Source organism: Emys orbicularis, chromosome 16, assembly GCF_028017835.1.
Source record: "Emys orbicularis isolate rEmyOrb1 chromosome 16, rEmyOrb1.hap1, whole genome shotgun sequence".
Classification (NCBI taxonomy): domain Eukaryota; kingdom Metazoa; phylum Chordata; order Testudines; family Emydidae; genus Emys; species Emys orbicularis.
In genome coordinates, this window is record NC_088698.1 from 12,334,472 (window position 1) to 12,359,979 (window position 25,508).

A 25,508-nucleotide genomic window follows, 5' to 3' on the forward strand; every position below is an offset into this window, starting at 1 on the left:
TGTTTAGTGTCTCTACTTCATGAGGGTTGTGTATTTGGAAGAGGACTCCAAACTGCTGATACTGGACACTGGCGATGCACTGCCTGATGGTTCCAGGTGAGTGGGAGGGCCCCAGATCTGAATGGAGCCTCATGGAAAGCTACGTAAGGCGCTTGTGGAACCTGAAATCTTTTCTGGTACATGGAAGGAACGCATGGCAGATACTACACTTCAAGGGAATGTGAGTTTCCCCAAGGCAGTACAGACAAATTTTGTGAGGGTTGCTCACTGGGAAAACCCAGGGGCAGGCCAGGCAAGGTTTAAAGCCAGGCACTTTGGGCATAATTGATGCCCTGTAGAAAAAAGGGGGAATTAGAGGAGGAAGAGCCTCCAATCCCCAAATAACTAACTAGCACTAAAACTAAGCTAACTAAGAATATTATTTTCAATAGTTTGTTGAGTCTAAGTCGAACACTGACAAGAAGAACAGACACAGGAGGTTCTGTCGCAGACTGTGAGCAGTAGAAGAGGAACTGGGGATGTGGGGTTGGTCTGTACCACCCTTTATGCCCTCACAAGGAGGCACAGGGCATAGGCATGGAGTAACAGACACTGCTGTTAAAGAATTTCCAGTCCCAGATGCACACTGTGTGCACACACTCATAGTGACTACCCATAGGGACCAGTGCTCAAAGAAGAACTTCCTGATATCCAAATATTTTTTTTCCAGTGGAGATTTCTAGGCTGCACAGCGGTTTCTTTCAATGTTCTGCAAGTGACCTGTCATGAAGATGAGGCTGTTTGATAAGTGGCCTTTCAGTAGAAGCTGTTCCAGAACAACCTGGAAAGAGAACTGGAGCTCTCATTCTGTTTAATATAAAATAAAATAACATAATGGAGGGTAACAGATCACTAGGAAATATCATGCCTGCAAACATGTAGATGTGGGGCCAGATTTTTGGCTACTAATGGGTGTGTAAGTTGGGGCAAGTCAATCCACGGAAGTCTCCTAGCGTGTGCCTGCACAGGGGACAGCTAGAATCTTGGTGCTTGCACTCCCAGAACACAAGGTGTGGGAGTATTAGTATAACCAGCAGTGCTAGACACCCCAAAGGGGTTTTGTGTTGCGAGAGTCAGAAGGTTATTACAGATGAGCTCAAGCCATGAAGTTCAGTTTTAAATTTAAATCCCTCTCCACCAAATTTCAAGTCTGTTTGAATCTGGGGGGTTGATTTGGCCCATAATAGGATGGGGCTAGCTGCAAAATTTGGATTGGATCTGGATTGTGGTGCTCCTCCCTCCAAAAGTGTGAACTGAGTTTGGTTCTGGAGGGTTGATTCTGGACCATCTGTAATGTTTGTACTGAAAAGTTGGGCTTTATCAGCTGAATAATGTCCAATTAGGTGTATCTATGTAACCTGCCCCCCTCCCCCTCTTCAGAAAATGGACAGAACTATCAAGAAAGGGTTAGGTTCCATCAAAGAACAGCATGGAGATCCCGGAAGGCATGGAGCCTTCAGAAGATGCTTATTGCCATAGTGGATGGTAGTTTCCACTCAAGAGATGTCACAGAAAAATCACCTGGAGAAGCATAAGCCATCAAAGAGCTCCAGGATTGGGCAGTCCCTGCAGAAGATGCTAGGAGGCTCTGAAGGTGTGACATCTTTCAGGGAATGTTAAGGTGCTCCAAGATAGGTTGATTCCATTTGGCTTATGCCAAGGAGCTCAATGAGAGGGCATGAGGGGTTGGTCTCCTTTACAAAATGCTACTGAGCTCTGGGAAAAATGAACCCCTGAGAATGTTTCAAAGTTCTAGAATGCTCGTGTCCAATTTGAGGGATGGCAACATTGCATGCCATTCAGTTTGGTGCCTTGTAGAAGGACAGAGAAGGTACAGGGTGGGATGTAACCCCCAGCTATAGTACCTTCACTTATCACAGGTAAAAGATAGTTGCACAGAATGGCCATGCTGGAGTAATTTCTACGTGCAGAAATACTGAGGAGCAGTTGTAGGTGAAGTAAAACTCTTCATATGCTAAAACAGATAGGAATTTAATACAGAACATTTAAGAAAAAGTCTGAGTCACACAATGTGCAGGGGTTTTGCTGCTATTTTATTGCTTTATGATGCCCTGGGTTTAAGGTTTCCACTCGATGACTTTGATGGCTATTTTTGCTGCTCTGTTTACAGCCTCACTGGAGTCATTCAGCTGCCCTCGAAAGAGGTCCACATGGTTCAGTAGTGTCTTGCGACCCTCAGGTGCCTCAGACAGCATGGTCAGGGCTTTGATTGCATTCAAGCGTACTTTGCTGGTTTCATCATCGACCAGCTTCAGTAAAGGTGGAATGGCATCTGCACTAAGGGCTGCATATTTCCCTGAGCAAAAAATAATTAGACTTAAAATTTGTTATTGAATATAATCAAATAACCACTTAACAAGCCTGAACCTGTTAATAAACCATGACCACACACTAGAACGGGAGCTAGCTCGATCTCCACTCTGGTTCTAGATTTTGAACACTTCAATATTTGGTAGTGCTGATGGCTGTTGGTTCAGCCCATCTCTGCTAGCGACCACAATAAACCTCCATTTTTTATTCTTAAGAGAGCAATCCCACTACTTAAGTTAACTCCCCTTACTTTCCACATTTTATTTATTTTACTTTGGAAAGAATCACTTAGCTCTCAAGAGACACCAAATGATAAGAAAAAATTTCTCAGGGCAAATGTCCTCAGGAGCGCCCTCCATTCTTTTCTTTTCTAAGACATTCTGAGTAAATACTTAAATCTACTCCTGTATCATCTTCCAGAGCAAGGGGGGCATTTGCAGTGGTATGCAGAGGAGGACTGAAACACAATTACTGTTATTAAGGATTCTTGTATGTCCAATCACATGTTCAGCACACTGAAAAGTTACCCGTTAGTGTTTTCAAAGTCATGTATCTGACTTTGATGAGAACTCCCCCCCCCCCCCCGCCCCAGTAGTGGGGAAAACGGTACCTTTTAAACACACACACAAACTACAGGAAAGTAATGGAAAACGTAGGCACTCCTGCTCTCAGCTAAGGATTGCAGGTTCAAAGCATTCCCAGGGCAGTTGCTGGTTGTGGGACTCTGACCTAGCAGCACCTTTGAGGGAGGGTGGTGCTATAACCATTACTTGCCCTCTGCCAGAAAGAATCTTCCCCAGGCACAGGTAGGCCTGACATACATTTCCCTTAGCCAGTGGAGGTGGATCAAACCAACTATATTGCAATACCTAGACACTATGGGTGAACAAAGTAGCTGAGGGACAGACCTAATGAAATGTCCTGTTTCTGCAACTTTAGCATTATCTGAACCTAGATTTTTTTAAATTTATCTAAGAAAGTTATGAAATAAAACTGTCAGCTGATCAAATGGCACTAGTCTGATAGCAGAATGAGGAATGCTCTGCTTTACAGGAAGTATCCCCAGCAGGAGCTGCCTCTCTCACCTTGGGTCGTAGTGGTGGCATTCATCAGTGCTCCTGCTGCATTGGCTCGGACCTCAGGATCTGAATCCTCCAACAGGCTGACCAGCACTGGGATAACCTCTTCATCCCACACAATATTTTTTCCTTCCAGAGGGATACTGAGGAAGAGAGAAGGTTAACGTGCTTTCTTGAACCTATGTCAACAATCAGTACAACTGACTACAGCCTCCTACCATTTCCCCCCTTCATTTCATGACAAGAATGCTGATGCAGAATTCTCTTCTGTTCTGTTTGGAGCCAGATTATTCTGAATGTTAGAGGGCACTTTAAACACCCATGCCAGAGTTACAAATCGGACAAGGGAGAGGTCAGTTTGTGGTAGAGTGGTTACTGTTGAAACTACATGCTCAATGCATAGGAAAGATAGGAAGTATGGCAAGAGACCACCCTGGCTTAACCAGGAAATCTTCAATGATCTGAAACTCAAAAAAGAGTCCGACAAATTACAAAGGGTGAATATAAACAAATTACACAAGTATGTAGGGACAAAATTAGGAAGGGCAAGGCACAGAACAAGATTAAACTAGCTAGAGACATAAAGGGTAACAAGAAAACATTCTCCAAATATATTAGAAGCAAAAGGAAGACCAAAGACAGAGTAGGCCCGTTACACAATGGGGGGGGGGAGGGAACAATAACAGAAAATGTGGAAATGGCACAAGTGTTAAATGACTTTTTTGTTTCAATTATCACCAAAAAGGTTGGCAGTGATTGGACATCTAACACAGTAAATGCCAGTGAAAATGAGAAGGATCAGAGGCTAAAATACGTCACCAGGGCCTGATGAAATGCATCCTGGAATACTCAAGGAGCTGACTGAGGAGATATCTGAGCCATTAGCAATTATCTTTGAAAAGTCATGGAAGACGGGAAAGATTCCAGAAGACTGGAAAAGGGCAAATATAGTGTCAATCTATAAAAAGGGAAATAAGGACAACCCGGGGAATTACAGACCAGTCAGCTTAACTTCTGTACCCGGAAAGATAATGGAGCAAATAATTAGGCAATCAATTTGTAAATATCTAGAAGATAATAAGGTGATAAGTAACAGTCAGCATGGATTTGTCAAGAACAAATCATGTCAAACCAACCTGATAGCTTTCTTTAACAGGGTAACAAGCCTTGTGGATGGGGGGAAGCAGTAGACGTCGTGTATCTTGATGTTAGTGAAGCTTTTGATACTGTCTCGCATGACCTTCTCATAAACAAACTAGGGAAATGCAATCTAGATGGAGCTACTATAAGATGGATGCATAACTGGTTGGAAAACTGCTCCCAGAGAGTAGTTATCAGTGGTTCACAGTCAAGCTAGAAGGGCATATCAAGTGGGTCCCTCAAGGATCAGTTCTGGGTCCAGTTCTGTTCAATATCTTCATCAGTGATTTAAAGAATGGCATAGAGAGTACACTTATAAAGTTTGCGGATGGGGTTGCAAGTGCTTTGTAGGATAGAATTAAAATTGAAAATGATCTCGAGAAATGATCTGAAGTAAATAGGATGAAATTCAATAAAGATAAATGCAAAGTACTTAACTTAGGAAGAAACAATCAGTTGCACACATACAAAATGGGAAATGACTGCCTAGGATGTAGTACTGTGGACAGGGATCTGGGGGTCATAGTGGATCACAAGCTAAATATGAGTGAACAGTGTAACACTATTGGGGGGGGGGGAAAGCAAACATCAATCTGGGATGTATTAGCAGGAATGTTGTAAGCAAGACACGAGAAGTAATGCTTCAGCTTTACTCTGCACTGATTAGGCCTCAACTGGAGTATTGTGTCCAGTTCTGGGGTGCCACATTTCAGGAAAGATGTGGACAAATTGGAGAAAGTTCAGAGAAGAGCAACAAAAATTATTACAGTTCTAGAAAACATGACCTATAAGGGGAGATTGAAAACATTGGGTCTGGAGAAGAGAAGACCTGGGGTTGGGGGGGCATAACAGTTTAAGTACATAAAAGGTTGTTACAAGGAGGAGGGAGAAAAAAAATTCTCCTTAACCTCTGAGGATAGGACAAGAAGCAATGGGCTTAAATTGAAAAAAAGGCCTTTTAGGTTGGACATTAGGAAAAACTTCCTGTCAGGGTGGGTTAAGCACTGAAATAAATTGCCTAGGAAGGTTGTGGAATCTCCATCATTGGAGATTTTTAAGAGCAGGTTAGACAAACATCTGTCAGGGATGGTCTAGATAATACTTAGTCCTGCCATGAGTGCAGGGGACTGGACTAGATGACCTCTCGAGGTCCCTTCCAGTCCTATGATTCTATATAGTAGTATAGCTCATGGAGGTATTTTGGTGATACTAGCAGTGAGCACTGGGGTTGGGTGCCTATATTTCCACAGCCATTTGCCTTTAAAGCCAGAAGCCAAGTGTTCATATTATCTAATACTCTAACTGTTAAATGTGGTGCCTCACAAATAAGATAAAATACAGGGTCCTTGCCTTGATGCAGGCTTGTAGTTGAACTCTTGGGTTTGACTCACTAAAAACTCTTATTGGTGTACTCTGTGGATGATGAATTTAAGACTTAAATAAAGAGCCACAGGATGATTCTGAGTGCACAGATCTCATTTCTTTAAGAGGATCTGCCATATTGTAGCTCCCTATTCAGCATGTGTTTGGGCTGAACTTAGCATGGTAGTTTTTATAAACAATGATGCCATTTCCATGGAAGATTATTATATTGAACTGTATTACATCATAGTGACCAAATATGTTATCCTTCACCATACTGCATGGTTCTATTAACAACAACTTGCATTTATATTGTGTATTTTACTCCAAGGATTGTGAAATGCTTTACCGACTTAACTAACTGATATACAAAGTATACACAGGAATGTTTTATCCATTGAAATGCAGCCACTCTAGGATAAAATATAGCAACTATTTAACCCAACATAGTAACAAATGACATAAAGTTTATAACAGGAGATGAAGAATGCTGTATCCAACTGAAAATGTAGGTAGGTACAAAATAATTAGTTTAGTCTAACATTCCTCCTCTTGCAAAAAGTTATGATGGGATCTATCTGGTCAAATGGGATCGATCACAAATGATCAGGGTTTTGGTTCTCCACTGTCTCATATACAAAACAGTACTTCCAGCCGTGCTGCACTGCTTAGCACCATGCAGGGACATTAGCTCACTACTAGCGTGAGTGGCAGGGGTGGGAGGGAAGAGTGCCATCTACTGAATCGCCAACACCAGAGCAGCTAAGTCCATGTACACATCTAGCCTGATGTTACTTTGCAATGTGAGATGTGACAAGTTTAAAGTGTAAGGTGGTACAACTGCAAACTAGTGGCCGGGACTCAATCAGTAGACAGATATTGTCTTGGAACAACCCAGGTGCATAGTCCTTTCTTTCCCTTACCTAATTCCCAAGAGGGCACGGGCAGCTTTGCTCCTGATGGCCACTGATGGATGAGTGAGCTTTTCCTTCAGAATGGGAACAGCGCCTGTTGCAAGAGCTTCAAAAGCCTCTACACATAGGCAGCCAGAGAGTGTGTCCAGTATCAACTCTTGGATTTCATCCAGCTCAGTTTTCAGTTTAAGGACAAGTGAAGAAATCAAACTGCTTTCCACTATGCCAACAGCACCTGCAGGCAGAGACAGAAAGGAAACTTGGACTGAAAGTGCTAAGGCATTTAATGCTTCAATCAACATTTTGAAATTTGCTACCACGATTAAAATGACCCAGCTATTTCTGTCCCCATAATAGTGTGGTGTTAAGAGAGATGGAGACTGTTGTAACTGTGGACACTTTACTAGCACTCCTCCAACATTTCCCCAGGATTTATTTGGCAAATTTCACCTCTATTTGCAAACTGTAAGCAGTTTATAGTTTTCTCAAATGTATTCTCTTGCAGAGTCATTCCCTTCAACCTTATTCTGTCCAGTATCATTTGCTAAGAGAGGCAACAAATTATCTACTGCCACAGCTCATGCTTGTTCCTACAATGATATCAACCCAGGTGAGGCTCAAGTTAACAGTTGCTCTGATGTTCTCAATATCCACAAGTGCAATATTTTGTCCCTATAATAACTCCTGCTGAGAGATTACAGGAGTGGAATAGCTGTGTGCTCCCTGTCACGGAGTGTGGGGGGACACAAGGCTCTGCACCTCCGGCTTCCTGTGATTTACCATGACTCTCAGCCAGCCAGTAAAGCAGAAGGTTTATTTAGACGACAGGAACACAGTCCAAAACAGGTCTTGCAGGCACAGACAACAGGATTCCCCCCAGTTAGGTCCATCTTGGGGTCCCAGGACACCACAGCCCCCTTGGGAGGTCAGAGCCCTGTCTGCCTCCCAGCCATTCCACCAGCCAGCTCCTGAAACTCTCCCTTCAGCGACCCCTCCCACAGCCTTTGTTCAGTTTCCCGGGCAGAGGTGTCACCTGGCCTCTAACCCCTTCCTGGGTTCTCAAGTTACATGCTCAGGTATCTTCCCTCAAGGCCAGTCTCCCATCCCCCAATGCAGACCGTCCTAGCCAACCTCCCCTGCCTTCCCAGTCAACACTCCCCACTCAGCATTCAAAGACCAAATTAAGCACAGTCCCAGTTTGTCACACTCCCTTACACCATTCCTTGCAATGATTTATACTGGGAGAAACAGGGGGTTTGAGCTTCCTAGCAGTCAGCACTTCACTATTTCCTAGAAAGAATAATCTTGCTGGGCTACAGCACAGCTGCGAGGGCTGAGTGGCTTACTCTTAAGCGTTCCATTTCTTAGACAATACTAAGCCAACATTGAAACAGCATTGCCATGGAAAAGTGAAAGCAGAAGAGAACACATTGTCCACCAGTAACTATGTGGAAACAAAATCCTCAGCGTCTGGTTGCTAAGACAATTCTTTGGTTACTAAGAGAAAAGTGGCTCCATTTGAATTGATTCATATGTAGTTGAACAAGGAAGTTCAGTGTATGAAAAGCAACAAGGCTACTTAAAAGCAATCTCCTTATTCAGGGATAAAGGGATCTTTCCCCCAAGTACAGCTAGAAAAGGATTTCAATGACCCTTTGGTAACCCATGGGAAAAATTCCCTGAGTTCACAGTCAAGCCTATGACTACTATGGCCCTTTATCAATGTATAGAACCGAATAACCTCTACTCTACTTCTGAGGTTTCGCTGACATTGAGTAATTTCATATGTCATTAGCTTACTGGGCTTTCCTCTCCTAATGCAGAAGCAGCCGTGACAGTGATGTTATTAAAGCTTTTGCTACATTTGGAAACCAGTTGCTGTAAGAGTACAAAAACCATCAAGTTGGGAAAAATGAAAATTGGAATCACAAAAATTATGTTGAAGGCTACAAATAAGTGATGTTTTAAGCTGAGAACTGTGTATTGTGACAGGACAGTGATGTGGGGAGAGCATATACATGTCTTCTGTAATGCCATAGATCAGTGTGACTGCACTGGGGAGTCATGTTGCCAAGGCATGATATTGTAATTAAGCATGATTTCCATTTTCCTTTCTTTAATCAATTTTCTTTCTTTTTCAGGCACGAGGAGAAAGAAACTCATGACCAGATTCTGGCCCCATGTTCCATCCCATTTGTGTTGCTTTGATGGAACAAAAGGGATGATTGGCTTCTCTAATGGGCCAGCTAGAGATTCTCCTCATAAAGGAATAAAGTCTGTATCGCTGATTCTCACTGACTTTTGGCTCCTTTGTAATAGCGCTGTGTTGGGGGTGGGCTGGAAAACAGTGGGGATATAGCAGGGAGTGCTTTGTGTGCCAAGAACCCCTGGCTGGCAGCATGGTCCCTAGAGAACTGATCCTGCAGGAATAACTGAGAACAGCCTAAATTATAACCTGGGGCTGACCTACGCATATTTCCCCCACTGGTCTGGATCCCAAGAATCTGCCTCCACATGTTTTGAAGGTCTTTTGAAGTAAGTTGTATAGTGAGAGAGAAACTTTCAAAAACCAGCCTTTAAAACTGCTCCCATAGTTGTTCATGAGAAAAATCTCCCCATAAGCCCACTGGCACGTAAGACTAGGATAGCCAAAAACTTCCTACTATTTGCAAATGTAGGTCTGCCATGCAAATAATTGTATGTGCAAAATTGGGGGTTTCAATGTCAGAGGAGGAGTTGACCTGCAAGCAGATGGTTCCTGCAGCATCCATCTACTTCCTGTAGACCTGCTGTGATAGCTACTCTGTGATATTTTCAACAGAAAGCACATTTGGCCAACTTGACCTTAAAGTAATTTTATTCTTCCCTGATAAGATGGCATGCTGAATGCAAACGTAAAAATAAATACAAATAGTGGGAAGTTAAAAGCTCTACACTCCTCCTGCTTCCAGGCCTAGTGTGTAGTTTTCATACTGCTGTTCCTCAGGCAAGGGTCACAAGCTAGGCATTAACAGTTCATAAGACAAATATGCTTCTCATATAGCACACTCAGCTCTGATCGAAGCCAAGATAAGCAATCGCTCGCTTTCATTTTCCTTCGGTCTGTTATTACTTTTCTCTTAACTCTTTTTCTGTCATGCCTATTTTCTGTTTGTCTTTGTCCATTCATCAACTCTTCTTAATCCCTTTTTGCCAAACATTTGCCATGCATCTCTTTCTGCCTCGTGCAGTCCCAGCATTTTTTCTCTCCTGTTTGTCTCTCTCATGCCTGCCTTCTTGAATGCTAGCCTAGCACTCTTGCTATCTCCACTACCATTGCTCTTCCTGCAACCATACATATGTGTCTTTTGCTGCATCTCAAAATTAATGGCCCATATCTCTGTTTGCATCCTTCGTCTTTTCATGTGGCATTGATCTGTTTGACTGTTTGCCCCATTTTCATTGGCTTTTGAGTTTGTTTCTGCCAGTTAATGTTTATTGAGCTTCTTTGACTCAGTCATTTTTCCTCTTCATGTCTTACCATTGGTGGAGGCCCTTGCTATTGAGGCTCTGAGTGCAAAATATGTGTCGAACCCAGCCATCTTGTCTCCTTCTGTTACAGTGAGTTGGCTGGGGTTGTACAGAGCATCTTACATAGTGCCAATAGTGGGCTTTGTGCTTGACAAACTAAGTAGGAACACAGGGTCTCTCCCTAAAAGAATCTACAATCTGCTGAAAGAGGCTGCTGGCTGGACTGTAACAAGAAACGATGACTGAGTTGAGGAATCACAGCAAGTTCCATGATTTCTGTTTAGATGGTTATTTTTTTTAAATATTTCATTTCACCTATTTAGTTGACCCTACTTTTGTGCAAGCACTTTGGCTCTTTTCACTGCTAACATTCATCTGCTGTGTCAGGTGTTCTGTGATGGGGGTTCAGTCTCTGCTCTAGCTGCTGGAAGCATAAACATGCATCCCTAATAAGTCTCAAACTTAGCAGCATCTCTTTTTTGTGTCATATAGAGTCAGTAAGCCTTATCCGTAACTGCAACGTCACATCTATGACATCACCAGCATTCTAGATTAGGAGCAACCTATTTTCAGGGCAGTTGTGTGACTAGCAACATAGATTAAATGCATGCAGTAGCTCAGTGCTTCTCCAGTATTTCCTTTCTGCAGGCCAGTTTGTAAAGGAGTGATCCTCTCTGTGCTTCTCCCATCACAACACCCTGATCCACCACTTTGTGGTTCTCAAAATGTTTCATTCATTGGACCACTGGGAAGAATTGACCACTGGCAGTCCATAAAACACAGTTTGAAAGTCCCATATTAGCTAATGTAATTTTAAGATTGAGAATGCAGGGTCCTCCACTCTCCCCCAAAAGATGTGTCAATGAGTAGATAAAGGATAGCAGTATTCTTGAACTAGACTAAAATTTCCATCCAGGGTGTTTGGAGCAGTGGATAGGCCCACCAAAAGTGAAAAAGAGCCCACCTGTGTGCACCACTTCCAACATCTAGCTAAATATGTTCAACCTTCTTACTGAAGAGAGAGACTTTATAGTCATCCCTTGAAATGTCAAACTAATTCTCTTTTAAATTAAGATCCAAATCAGTGATCTGTTTCCAGTAAAGTTGTCTTAGAAAGAAAGTCTGTCAGTGTCTCCAAGAATACTTAGAAAACAAAAATAATCTTTTGTCTGAAAGTTCTCAGCCAGGCAGAAAGGAATAAACTTTAGGGTTTCCACATTAAAAAATAGATCCTAGATTACATTTTTACATAGGAATTACACACTAGATCACACCAATGATCCATCAAATTCAGCATCCTATCACTGACAGTGGTCAGTACCAGATGCTTCAGGGAAGGGCACAAAAAAACTCCCTTATGAAAAATTATGGAACATCTGTTTTTTCCCAGCCCTGTCAGTTAGTGGTTGGCTTATGCCCTGAAGCATGAGCATTTTATCTTATGATACAAATTTTCATCCTGTCTCATTTAACTCAATGTTCACCATCCATATAAATGTCTAATCTCTTCTTCTAAGATCTTAGCTTCAACTGTATATATTGGATTATCATAAATTAGGAAACATCTTGTAGTGTATGCAAAATAATTTAATTTATTTTGTTCAGAAGAAAATGTTGTTTGGCCTACCTACAACAGGTACGTGTCTGGGATAATTCACTTACTAACTGCAATGTGATCCTCACATGTTTATGAACTCCCTCCACTGTGAAGATCTTTCTAAAAAACAACATGAAGGCAGGAAAAAAATCTGACATTGTATTGCTTGCTCTGAAGATCTGAGTTCAAATATAGTGAATTAAAGTATTCAGATGATAACTAATCCTCAGGATCTGTGCTCCAGCCATGTGCTACAATCAAGTTTCAGATGTGACAGATTACAAATCCCTCCTTGCTCCTCTGAGCAGTAAGGGAGACATAAAAAAATAGAGTAAGAGCAAAGTGACTCATAAAACACCCTGCCATAAAAGGCTCTGATGACATCATTGCTTCCACAAACACCTGGCATGATTTATTTAAGTTGTTTACAGAAAGGAAAGATAATTCAATGCGTATAACAAAGCGAACATGTTCATAAGAGAATTTGGATTGATTCAGGTCTCTTCAGTTAATATTGGATTTTATACCTGCCTAAATACTTGCGCGTGTAGATCGAGGGCCCAGACAATCATTAACTGTTACTACAATAAGCCTCTACCAGATCCAATCATTTATCAAACTGCTGCTCTGCATTTTCCATTGACTGTCTGAGTCCATGATCTAGCTCTCTGAGTTGGGCTGCATTGTTTTTTCATTATTTGTTCTATTGCCTGTGTTCCTGTTCTCAACAGGCTTTGATATTGCATATAGGATATTCTCATTTAAACCATTTACCTTATTATATTTATGAAAAGTCCTAAAACTGACTCCTGCACATAGAATTTGACTTTTCACTTCTCTGACAGTAAGGCCAAGAAGTTAGAGACTGCCTTGGCACCCCCAAACAATTATTTTAAGCTCCGATTTAAGGATGGACAGCCCAATATTTAAAAAGAGAAAAAATCATTAATTCAATTGCAGCCAAGGGATACACTAAAACAAATAAAATAATCATCCATTTTTATGATACACAGGCTCTGTAAATATATACATGTATTATATTTTCTATCACAGTTGTTCCTAGAGGATTCAAATGAGATCATAGTTCCATTGTGCTAGGCACTGTACAAATGCATAAGAGCCAGTCTCTGCTTCAACAAGATTACAGACTAAATGGATAAGATGGACAAAGGAGGGGAGGGGAAATATAAGTATATAGAGGTAGAGGTCAGTGAAAGGGTATAGAAATGATCCCAGGTCTCTTGATGCTCAGCCCACTGCTCCATCCACTAGACTACATTGCCTCTCAGGATTCTCTCTCTCTCTTTTATATGGCATTATAAGTATGCAAAGCTAGTATAACTATTCATTTTAATCTACAACAGGGGTAGGCAACCTATGGCACACGTGCCAAAGGCGGCACGTGAGCTGATTTTCAGGGGCACTCACACTGCTCAGGTCCTGGCCACTGGTCCGGGGGGCTCTGCATTTTAATTTAATTTTAAATGAAGCTTCTTAAACATTTTAAAAACCTTATTTACTTTACATACAATAGTTTAGTTATATATTATAAACTTATAGAAAGAGACCCTCTAAAAACATTAAAATGTATTACTGGCACGTGAAACCTTAAATTACACTGAATAAATGAAGACTTGGCACACCACTTCTGAAAGGTTGCCGACCCCTGATCTACAATGTACACTTACAGGTAGAGATGGCATTTTGGCTCTATATCTCTATTTTCAGACAACTTTCTTGAAACACTACCTTTCGGACTGAAATGTCTTACGTTTGGTCTTAATACAGAAATGTGTTTTTTTTTAAATTAAAGTTTCATAAAAATGTGTTGAGCAGTTTAAGTTATCTGAGCATCGGGAAAGAGTGGTTTATAAATGTTAATTGTTTTAAAACAATGTTTTTACAATCAGGCTTTTCATTTGTAAATTTTATTTAAACAAGAGATGGTGAAACATTTTGGATGAAATATGAACTGACTCACCATTCTTCGTCCAAACAAAACATGAATTTCTGATGTTTGAAAAGATTTTTCTATCTTTTGGGAAAAAAAAAAAATCTCCATATCTCAGTACCTGCTGGATATAGCTGAAATCCCATGAAAAGGGCTATTCTGGCTTTTCTCCCACTGTTTCCAATCCAAACTGTGTTGGAAATGGTGATATTTCCAGTCTCCTTTAAAGGGCAGGCACACAAGAAGGGAGTGTTGTTTTCTCCATGCTGTGAACAGTTGTTGGCATTAGTGTACAGCTAGATTACTTAGATAGCTTGAAAAGGGGCCAACAAGCAGCTCCACTCTTAGAAATAGCAAAATAAATCAACACAGCAAAAGGGGACCATATTATGGGGATATACATGAACAACTCACATTGGCTTCAACAGGAATTGCTTGCATATATCTGAGGTCAGAATTTGGCAGAGAGAGAAAGAGAGCGCACACATATTTCTCCCCCAATAAAGAATTAACACACTCAATGTTCAAACACCTTCTTGACCACTTGGACACTGGGAAAGGTCACTGCTGAGAGCAGTGGTAGTGCTTCACACTAACAAAAGTGGTTTTCAACTTTTAAGTCCAGCTACTTTAAGGGTCAGAGGAATTAAGGGCACTTCACTTGGGCTCCTTCCTAGAAATGTGTACTTACAAGTTTTCATTTTTCAGATTTTTTTGCTGTGAACACTGCTTTTTCCTTTCTTTTTTTGTGCAAAAAATTAATTAGATTACTCATTGACATTTAGGTAATACTTTTGTTAATTCTTTGATTTTTGTAAAGTGTGTGTTAATGTTGCAATATCAGCATTATTTCTTAAATTCTGCCCTAACTATTTTTGTCAGAGAAAAGAGCTTCTCCTGCTGTTGACAGCAGAGATGGGAGATTTACAGAAGGCCATGTGCTGCCGGACTCATACAAGCTGAGTTCTACTTTACGCCATGAATACTCCCAGTTACTTCAGTGGGGCTACTTGACAGATAAGGAACTACTCAGCATGAATAACGGAATTAAAATACAGTCAAGAGAAAGGTAGTTTTACAAGTGAAAAATTGTCTTTGACACAGAAAAAAAATGCAAACTATTTAAGGCAAGTATGCCCCTTTTTTCTTTATGCTTCATTGCTAATTCCACAAAAGCAGAGACTTAGCAATACCCTTACAGGATAACATTTAGCTTTTTGACTGGCTTGTGAAGTCTTCTGGTGGCCCTGAGGATCTCTTTGTGGAAGTCTGAAATATCTGCTGACGTTTCTACCACAAAGCATCAGACATGACTCCTGGGGTTGGGGTGTACTTGCTGTAGCGAAATAATGCCTCACCAGTGCAGCACCTCCTGCTGGTTGTCTTGGGAATTAGCTCTTTCAGCACTCAGAGTGCCCTCTGCTGGCTGGTCTCTCACCTGCCTCAGGCCCCATGTCCCTCCCAGACCCCAGTGCCCCTTTATCTCAGGGTTCTGCCCCAGCAGTATCCCCACTCTCTGGGTCTCCCCTCCCCAGGGAACCCCCAACCCTCTATCCCCACCTTGCCTCAGTGGCTACTGCCAGTCATCATCTAGCACCCACTCACTGGGGCAAACTGCAGTCTGTCATGGCCACTCATCATTGGCAAAGAGGTTAGACCAGCTGCCTCTGCTTAACCCCGGGCTGCACCTCTCAGACAGCCCCAGTACCTGTTTTGGCCTTTAGCAAGGCCCAAAGCCTGGGAAGATGCCAGGCTAGAGCTCCCCAGTTCCTCTTGCTTTTCCCCAACCCTGCTCTATTCCCAGTACCCTGCACTCTTAGGCAGTCGGGTCCTTCTCTCTCTACAGCTAGAGAGAGACCGACTCAGTGCTTGGCTCACAGCCCTTTTATAGGGCCAGCTGTGACCTGATTGGGGCGTGGCCCTAGCTGTGGCCCAATCAGCCTAGCCTTTCACAGGAGCGGGGTAACTGCCCCGCTACACTTGCCCCGCTCTGCTCGGTGTCCCTGTCAGGTTCCCTTCTTTTGACCCTTTAATCGCACTCCTGTCCCTGTTTTCACATTAGTTGTCCCCCGTAATCATTTGGGTTTTAGGTCCTGTGGGTCCTCCCCTTAGGCTTGGGGGGGGGATCCTTTAGCAGTGGGCGGGCTTTGCCCGCCCACTTCCCGGAACCCAATAGGTACACTTACCCGGCACTAGAGAGGAAGAGGTTAAGGCAGCGCTTCTGGCAGTGGAAGCCATGCCCCTTTGTCCCTGCTGGGCATGTGCCAACTGCTGCTATGGTATAAAAAGGAGCAGCCCAGCTCAGTCAGGGCTGACTGCAGAGGAGGGAGGATGTACCTTACCAACTCCACGGGATCAGGAGACACCAAGACTCAGACTGGTACCCAGATACCGGCAGATGCCCCATGGAGATTGCAGTTGCTGGGAGTAGCATTGCCCGAAGAGCACGGGGACTCCGAAGACGCCCAGACTTCAACTACAGGAATTACGGTAGGAAGTAACCCAGGAAGGGACTCAGGGCTGGCCTTAGGGAAAATGGCATCCTAGGCAAACTTGCATTTTGGTGCCCCTGGCCCCTGTGGGTGTGGTGCCCCCCCCCATTGTCCCTGACCCCTATGAGCTCCCCAGCTCCTCACCCTCCCTTTGCCCCAAAGGCCTGCTCCCACTCTTGTGCCCCTAATCCCTGCATCCCCTTCACTCCTAACCCCTGCATCTCCCTCCTGCACCAACGTGGGGAAACTGACCTGGATGCAGGAAGCAGCTGGCATTGCTGCTTGCTCCCCCAGGGACTGCTGCTCCTCTGCCCTGCATACCCCTAGGGGGCTGTGAGGGGAGAAGCGAGGAGCAACATCAGTGCTCCCTGCATCAAGGTCACTTTCCCTGCCTGGGCTGCATAGGGAGATGAAAGCAGCAGCTGATGATGCCTCACAGCACAGCCCAGGTGGGGAAAGGTGTGTGTGTGTGTCAGTGTCCATGTCAGTCAAAAGCTAGAGCTGGCCAAAACACCAGCCACGTGCTGCTCCCACTAAAAGGGAATCATCACACTATCTCATCCTTCACATTTCTCATATGAACTACCAGGCCTTGAATTAAAATTTTGTATGAAATTGGGGCAAATTAAAAAACTGTTTACAATGTTTTAAAAATAAAAGTGTGAAAAACGTGAATACATTTTATTCACGGTATCATTATTCATACTACTCTTGCTAGTCCTTCCCCCTCCACCCCCAGGCAGAGAGGCACAGAGACTAGGATCAGGACCAGCTGTGCTCCCAAAAGACAAGGCCAATCCTCCAAACTAGACCAGACCCACATCCCTCCCCAGACCAAACTGGACCAGACTCGCATCCCTCCCTAGATCAGGGGCACTCGTGGGGGGATGGGGCAGGGGGAACTGGGGGTGTGTGTCCAGTCTCCCCCAGGGCTGCTGGTGGGGGGATGGGGCAGGGGGCACTGGGTCTCTCCCAGGGGTGCTGGTGGGGGGATGGGGCGAAGGGACTCCAGTTGCTCCATGGGGCCTGTGCTGAGGGGGCTTACCTGGAGCAAGGAGCACCCACTGGTTGGGATGTCCATCCACTGGGTGGCGGAGCCGCCTGCTGCCCAGCATGGTTCAGGATCCCCACGCTCCCCGGCCTCTGCATTCGAATAATGGTGGGGCATGGGTGGGTGCACAGGGCGGGGAGGGAGCTGCATGCGCAGCACCCTCCCACCAGCACTGCCCCAGGCCAGGCAGGGGCCTGAGAGCCCAGGGAAGAAGCAGGGGGCATGCCATGGGGGATCCCAGCTGTCCACAGCACACGGCAGCCAGAAACCCCCAGGCCTGCCGCCAAGCCTCCCCCTCCACCCCTGATCGCACCACCAAGTGGTACGAGCCTCTGGGGGAGGAGGTGGGACCAGAGCAGAGCCACAGCGGCTGAGGGCGCCTCTCCACCCCAGTAACGGCCGGAGCCCTCAGCTGGCCGAGAGGAGCAAGGGGGGGGGGAGGGCTGGGAGAAGGCAGCCCTGGGCTGGCTGGCCGAAAGGAAGAGAGGGGCTGGGCCTGGGGGTGGGGAAGAGGAGCCAGCGCTGCCCACCAAACCTCCACTATTGACACCCTTCCCTGCAGTCGAGGGGAGTCCTATTGATTCTGCCCATTAGGCCACATATCTCTGAGGCTAAGGGCAGCCATACTGATTCAACTGCGGAGCTACCATGCCCTTACCCTCCCCCACGAGTGACGGGGCGTACTTGCTCCATGACACGACGCAATAAATTATGTTTTTCCTGGTAATCTCTCTCCCCCTCAACGTATTTTCAGTTCTAGGTGCTTCCAAGAACAGCTGTTTCCTATCCCAGTGAAATTGTTTACAGTGGTTTCTGCCTATGGTTGTGTGAATTTTTCATAATGAAACACCAAGTCAGGTTAAATTCTGGGGATTTCCTATATCCGCATACAGGGTGTATCTCAGACTACCCCCACGGTAGATTTGCCCACGCCAAAGTGGTTCACGACTGACCGGTAGCTGTCTGGCGTTGCAAGCTTCCAGAGGGCTATGGCCACTCACTTCTGGACAGTCAGGGCTGCTCGCATCTGGGTGTCCTTGCGCTTCAGGGCAGGGGACAGCAGCTCACAAAGTTCCAGGAAAGTTCCCTTCCGCATCCGAAAGTTTCGCAGCCACTGTGATTCATCCCAGACCTGCAGCACTATGCGGTCCCACCAGTCCGTGCTTGTTTCCCGGACCCAGAATCGCCGTTCCACAGCATCAACATGACCCATTGCCACCATGATGTTCACGGCGCGGGGTCCCGTGCTTTGCGAGAGATCTGTGCCACTCGCAGACTTCATGTCCTCACCGCAATGCCGTAACCTCCTCGCCCGATTTCTCAGCATCTGCCTCTGGAAAAGGTGGACGATAAGGTGCGAGGTGTTGACAACGGCCATAACTGCAGCGATGGTCGCAGCGGGCTCCATGCTCGCAGTGCTGTGGCGTCCGCGCTGTCACTGACCAGAAAAGTGCGCGAACTGATTTCCCGCCAGCGCTTTCAGGGAGGGAGGGTGGGAGTGACGGTTGGATGACGACAGTTACCCAAAACCACCCTCGACACATTTTTTCCCCCAGCAGGCATTGGGGGCTCGACCCAGAATTCCAATGGGCAGCGGGGACTGCGGGAACTGTGGGATAGCTGCCTACAGTGCACCGCTTCCAATGTCGACGCTTGCCCCGTTAGTGTGGACTCACAAAGTCGAATTACTGCCCTTACTGTGGATACACACGTTCGACTTTGTAATATCGATTCCACATATTCGATTTAAGTAAAATCGAACTACTCTCATAGTGTAGACATACCCTTAGGGTCAATGAGAACCAAAGACAGAAGGAGCATTCACTACCCCTGTAGAGAAGGGGCCAGATTGCCCAACCTCCTGAGGTCGTTTCCCAAAGAGGTAGAGGCAGGAAAGGCAGACAATGCAGATGCCTTGTAAAGCTCTGGAATGAGACAGGATGCCAGCCAGCGCTCCCCTTTACGTATTCGGCAAGGATGAAGTAAAAGCCAAATACCCACTCTACATAAATAGATAACAAAAGGCAACTTGGGGAGCAGGTTGAGCTTGGTGGGCGACAGCGGCCCCTGAAAAGAAGGGTGGTGGAATTCCCTGATTTTGTATGAAACCAAGGAGTTTCACTCGGTTTCAGTCCAGATTTGCTTAGAATCTAGGGAAAACTGGAAACTCCATGTGAAATTTGGGAGACACAAATGTTTGAGTGAAACATGTTGATTTTAGATCACTATCGCTCTCCAAAACAAAACGGGTGGGTATTGCACATTCTAGAGACGTCTTTCTGCTTTTCAACTGAGGCTCTCTGTTGTGATAAGGGGCCTAGTTCTCTACTGCCGTGTTCTTTGTGTGCAGGGCAGTAGAGAGGCAGAAAGGATGCAAAGTGGGACTAAAATACTGTCTTTCTGATGTGGTAGCATTTGCTATCCGTTCTGATTATACACGGTGAAGGCAATGGAGAATCAGGCCCACAGACTCTGTCATATTTGTGCAAGCTGTACTAAAAAATTCAACCTGTGCCTGGCCCCTAGATGATGTGCATGAAATAGATAAAGAGCTCTGAAACACAGATAATCCTCCTCCCCATCTTTTACCTTACAGCAGCTTATGCACTCCATGCAGTAGTGTCTAGAGATCAGTATGCAGAACAGAGCTCTAGTGTGAGCAGCTCTCCCTTAGGGATTCATTTCCAGTCACTCTGCTCCAGTTTTTGGAAGATTATATTGTACTTTAGTAGATTTGCATAAAGGGGTGTGATTGGACACAGTCAACTTACAAATAATGTGGAGCAATCCCAGGGGAATGGAAAATCCCAAGGTGGGTGAAGAAAACCCTGATGCTCTTTGTAGAGTTTCTTCCAAATTCTTCTGTTTGGTCAGGTTTATTCCTCCCATGGAAGAAGCAGAGTGTGGCCCTTGAGCCCCATTAATCTCAGGAGGCACAACGCCATCCTTCACACTGGCTTCAAGCCACTCTGCCTCCCATCTGACTCATGTACAGCCCTGTTCCAGTTGAGCGGCCTGCCAGGGAATCCCCCACAGGCAGCTGTCTCTGGAACCAAGGGTTCCCTATTGGGCAGGGGCTTTGCACAAAAGGTAAGGCCAAGAATTTGTGGGGTTTGGGGAAGGATCATCTGTATTCAGAGCCCAAGGACCTCAGTTCCTTTGCAGTTTGCTTTTGTTTTGTATTAATATAGCCCAAGGGACTGGGGCAGGAAATAAAACTCATAAATTAAATCCATTGTAAAGACAGCCCCTTAACCCTACAGATGCTCAGTGCACATAAAGAAATGCAAAGACTTCCAATGGATGACACCTTTTGAGAAAAGGCAGGGTACTACACCCCTTTGAATAATTGGGGAAACTGAGGCACAGCACAGGGGCCAGACTTGCTCAAGATCAGAATGTAAGTCAGTGGCAGATTTGGGAATAGACTCCCAGGAGTTGTGAATGCCAGCCCCCCTGCTCTAACCACTAGACCTCACTTGGAAACAGAAACCAAGAGTTCTCCCTATTCATGCATATAGAGCATTTGTGGGAAAGGCTGACTTCTGACCCCCTTCCATAAAGAAGTGGGGATCCACACATGAAAGGCTCAGTATGCTGAGATCTGGGCGAACAATCAAGCTATGTTTCAGTGTGACCCACATCTTCAAAGGTATTCAGGTACCTAATTACCTTTGAAATCAATGGGAGTTAGCAACACCTGAATCCCTTTAAGGATTTGGGCCTGCAGCCTGTTGGTTAGACCATTATACTGCAACTCAAGAGATTTGGGTTCTATTCACAGCTCTGCCATTGATTTGCTGGATGACCATGAGCAAGTCATGTCACCACCCTGTGCCTCAGTTTCCCCATCTGTAAAATGGGGATAATGATACTGCCCTCCTTTGTAAAGTAATTTGAGATCTAATAATGAAAAGAGCTATGCAAGAGCTAATTAATTATTATTATTTATTATAAAATCTCATTTATATAAATGGGAATATTCTTTTAGAAAAGAATTTTCTAAGCATATTCTAAACTCCTTGTTGTCGTTGCATTATTGCCATTTAGGGAAAGAAGCTGTTGTTTCTCTCAGTGGGAGCTGCAGCCTTAATGATCCTCTGTTGCAAGGGCCCAGTTTGATGAAGCAGAAGAGACCTGATTACTCCCATTAAATTCAATAGGAGCAGGTTTGTGTCCAAAGGTTGAAAAAACTGATTTTCCATTTGAAAAAATTATAAATCAGAAAATTTCAAAACTTCTGTAAGGTACAGTCCTTGAGCCTTAAAATTCCACCTCTTTTTGGGGGGTGTCTTTGCTACTGGAATTCAGTGGTTTTTTCAATGGCATTCGCCCGGCAAGGAAGGGAGGATTTTAAAGCCACAGGACAGCAAGTTTTATCATTTTAATATAAATATATTCTGGTTATTTTTATAGTTGGCTGTACAACAATTAAATTAACCACCCCCCACACACACTTTTTTTTTTTTTTGATCCCTAGGAAAGATATGTAATCAATATGGAGAGAAACTCTACAAACATCTAGAGGTAACGGAACCAGGAGCACCCAGAAGTGTGGATTTTAGGGCTTTAACATGGACAAGGCTCCTATGGCCAGATCTCCTGAACTAGCAAATGGTACATCTACCAGAAGCCACTGAATCCTTTTCTACACTACAGCTCCCATTGGTGCCAACACCAGGACAGCTGAACAATGAAAACAGGTGGTCGTTTTTAGTAATTTTAGTAAAAAGAGTACAATGCTACAGCATCCCCATTAGTCTTCTAACCTTTCAAGATTAAAAAGGACCTCCTATTTAATCTGCCTTAAAGTATTAGACTCAGAGTCTGCAAAAATACACATTATTAACTTAAAGCACAAGAAATCCCATTGACTTCATTGGGACTACTCATATGTTTAAAGTTAAGTACATGCAAAGGTCTTTGCAGAATTGGGGCCTTTACTGGGAAGGGAAAACAAACAATACCTGAATTATAAGAGATTCCAGGAACTGTGTCCTCTTAAAAGGACACAATCAACTCTAAAAACACACTTCTTTCTGGAGCTTTTAAAATGTACTGTTATAAGCAACTCCTAAAACTACATTAGCAGAAAGATTATGACATTTTTTTTTCCTTCTAATCAGTTTGTTTGCTGTGTATACTTGGCAGCAGATTGTCATCTGTGACCCACCACCCTCCTAGTGAAAAAGTTTTTCCCAATATCCAGCCTAAACCTCCCCCACTGCTACTTGAGACCATTATTCCTTATTCTGTCATCTGCTACCACTGAGAACAGTCTAGATCCATCCTCTTTAGAACCCCTTTTCAGGTAGTTTGAAAGCAGCTATCAAATCCCCCCCTCATTCTTCTCTTCTGCAGACTAAATAATCCCAGTTCCCTCAGCCTCTCCTCATAAATCATGTGCTCCAGCCCCCTAATCATTTTTGTTGCCCTCCGCTGGACTCTTTCCAATTTTTCCACATCCTTCTTGTAGTGTGGGGCCCAAAACTGGACACAGTACTCCAGATGAGGCCTCACCAATGCCAAATAGAGGGGCATTTCATGTTCATGTTCCAAAGGTCTAGTCAGAAGTCTGTAAGAGAGAGCTCTATTTTGCAGCCCACCTTTAAGGTTATTAGAACCAAAGATATTCTTGTTAAGGGCAAAAACCCTCTTCTCAAATCTGAACCCTGAAATACAAAGCCAAAGATACTGATGGCATGCTGTTTACTGCACAACTGAGAATGAGCTAAAGACAAAAATTTTACATGATCTAGAGTCTGAAGTCAACCTGCTCTTACAGCGCAAGAGCTAAGCCATGACTTCTGCCCACAGCACAATGACGAGGAAATCCAATGGCTGAATATTTCAGTTTTTCTCTTTCTTCATTACTGAACTCCTATTCTAATGGATCAGATACTGGTTGGGAAGTAATATGGGGCCAAATATTCTAGTGCTGGCTAATCATATGATGGCTGTGTTCTATAATCTTTTCCTGCCAATGGCACTACCACCTGAAAATAATACAAATAGAACTGAACTTTGTGAAATCTGATGTATTACTTTTTCTGTGTTTGCTTATTTTGGGGGGGGGGGGCGGGGAGGCATTCTTTTGAGAGTTAAGTTTACTACTGTATCTCCTTTGTCCCTCAGGAACCAATGGGAGATGTACTTTATTTTCTTATTGGTCATAAATGACAGTTTGTCAAATACTCACTTTTTTGATTGTCTGTATTTATTTCTCAGTAATATGAGCTAGGTCTAGTTTGGGTGTGGTGTGTGTGTGTGTGTGTGTGTGTGTGTGTGTGTGTGTGTGTGTGTGTGTGTGCAACAGCTGCAGATTCAGGGTCACTTTGTGTACTTTTTAAATATAAAACATCTTTTTTGTTTGAAAACCAAAAATACATTTTACAGTTTTTCATGATCAATTATTACTATCTTGTGAAAGACTGTTTTTTCCCCTTATTCCCCACAAATGCATGAAGACAAAACTACAGACAACAACCCAACAAACAATTTATTTTTTAACAATGTTTTCCAAAATATTTCCATAAAGCAGCAGCTCCCTAATGGTGCTGTAATTTTGAAGGCTGAATGCTTTACAAAGAATTACACTTTTGTCTTATTTTATACAATCCCTGTTTGTTTGTTTTTTTCCTCTGAGTCTCTGAAAGAGTTAGGGCCCACCTTTCAATCATGAAGGTTATGATAAGTGAAAACTGCTATGTAATGTTAACTGCACAGCTAAAACTAGCATATCTTCCAGGTCTCTAGGCTAGCCCTTAGGCAGCTGTCCACGGGCTGCTGGATTCAGTGCTTGTTACTGTAGACTTGGCTTCTGTGGTGAATGCTGATTCAGCATTTGACCCAGTGACTGGGAACTACAGATACACTAGGAATATAACAAAAATATGAAGAAAAACTCCTACATAGTAAGAACTGATCTGCAGATGCACTCAGTTCAGAGGAATAACTTTCTCAAAATTTTTTTGTTCATGGGACACCTGATCCTTAGATTTTTCTAGTCTTTCAAGATACAAAAATAGAAAAGACATCCCATTTAGCCTACTGGCAATATTAGCAGTATCAAAGGGGACATCAAGGTTTAAATCCTCGAAAGTCTCTTTCACCATCAAACCTGACGGAGACTAGGGTTATGCCCATACTATGAGCAAGGGGTGTGATTCCCTTGCTCCTATACACATACTCTCTTTGGCTCTTCTCAAGCTAGTGTGAGTATAAATAGCAGGGAAGCCACAGTAGCATGGGTATTGGCATTGTAAGTATGTGTACGTGAGCTGGGGACTCATTCTCTCCCCCGCCCCCCCAAGCTCATAGTGCAGACATACTCCAAGGGCTTGATCTTCTGCAAAGCTCCCATTTACTTGAATGATGCAGGATTAGGGCCTAAATGTGAAAGCCTGACTGGGGCCAGAATTTCACCCGAACAGTGCTGAGATCCACTGGGCTCTCACCTTTTTGAACCTAAGCTGATACCACCTTCAGGAAAGTGCATTCATGATTTCTTTCCTCTTCTTGAAGCCATTGGTATCAAAGAAGCTGTATCCTTGAAAGTTATAAATATTAGAATCCAGTCATCTGTATCTGATGCTATTTCAAATAATTCCACAAGAGAAAAATAAAAATACAGCTACTTGTAATCTTCTTTAAATACTCTGTTCAATTCTTCATGTGCTAGAAAGTGAATCACAGGCCTTTCTTTGTATAATTAACCCAGATCTAAAATTACTTGTTAAAAAGAGGGTGCTAGATAGACAGTTGAATGAAATGAAACTATTATAACTAAATTTTGCAGTACAAAGAAGGGAAATTGAGAGATACCTCTGGTCTTTGAAAACCTCAGTGAAATAAATTAGAAAAAAACCTACTGGATTTTGCAGCTTCTTCTAACGTATTCCTATTTTATGAGAATTTACATTGAAACTAAACATGTATGAATTCTGTATAACTTCAAGAGTTTTGATTGGTCTGAGAAATAAACCTACCCCTCCCCAAAATGCCAGTAAACAAGCAAGGATTCAACTTTGGTGAGTGATTGG

General features: G+C 43.7%; 1 protein-coding gene across 1 annotated transcript in view; it reads right to left on the reverse strand.

The window, feature by feature from the left end:
* Nucleotides 1-2,117: 2,117 nt before the first annotated feature.
* RSPH14 (radial spoke head 14 homolog) overlaps nucleotides 2,118-25,508 on the reverse strand; it is a 180,525-nt gene continuing 157,134 nt past the window's right edge. The window contains exons 4-6 of the mRNA XM_065417932.1: nucleotides 6,875-7,100; nucleotides 3,456-3,592; nucleotides 2,118-2,356 (exon numbers count right to left, since the gene is read on the reverse strand). Coding sequence (XP_065274004.1) covers nucleotides 2,118-2,356; nucleotides 3,456-3,592; nucleotides 6,875-7,100 — 602 coding nt within the window. The remainder of the gene's footprint in view (nucleotides 2,357-3,455; nucleotides 3,593-6,874; nucleotides 7,101-25,508) is intronic.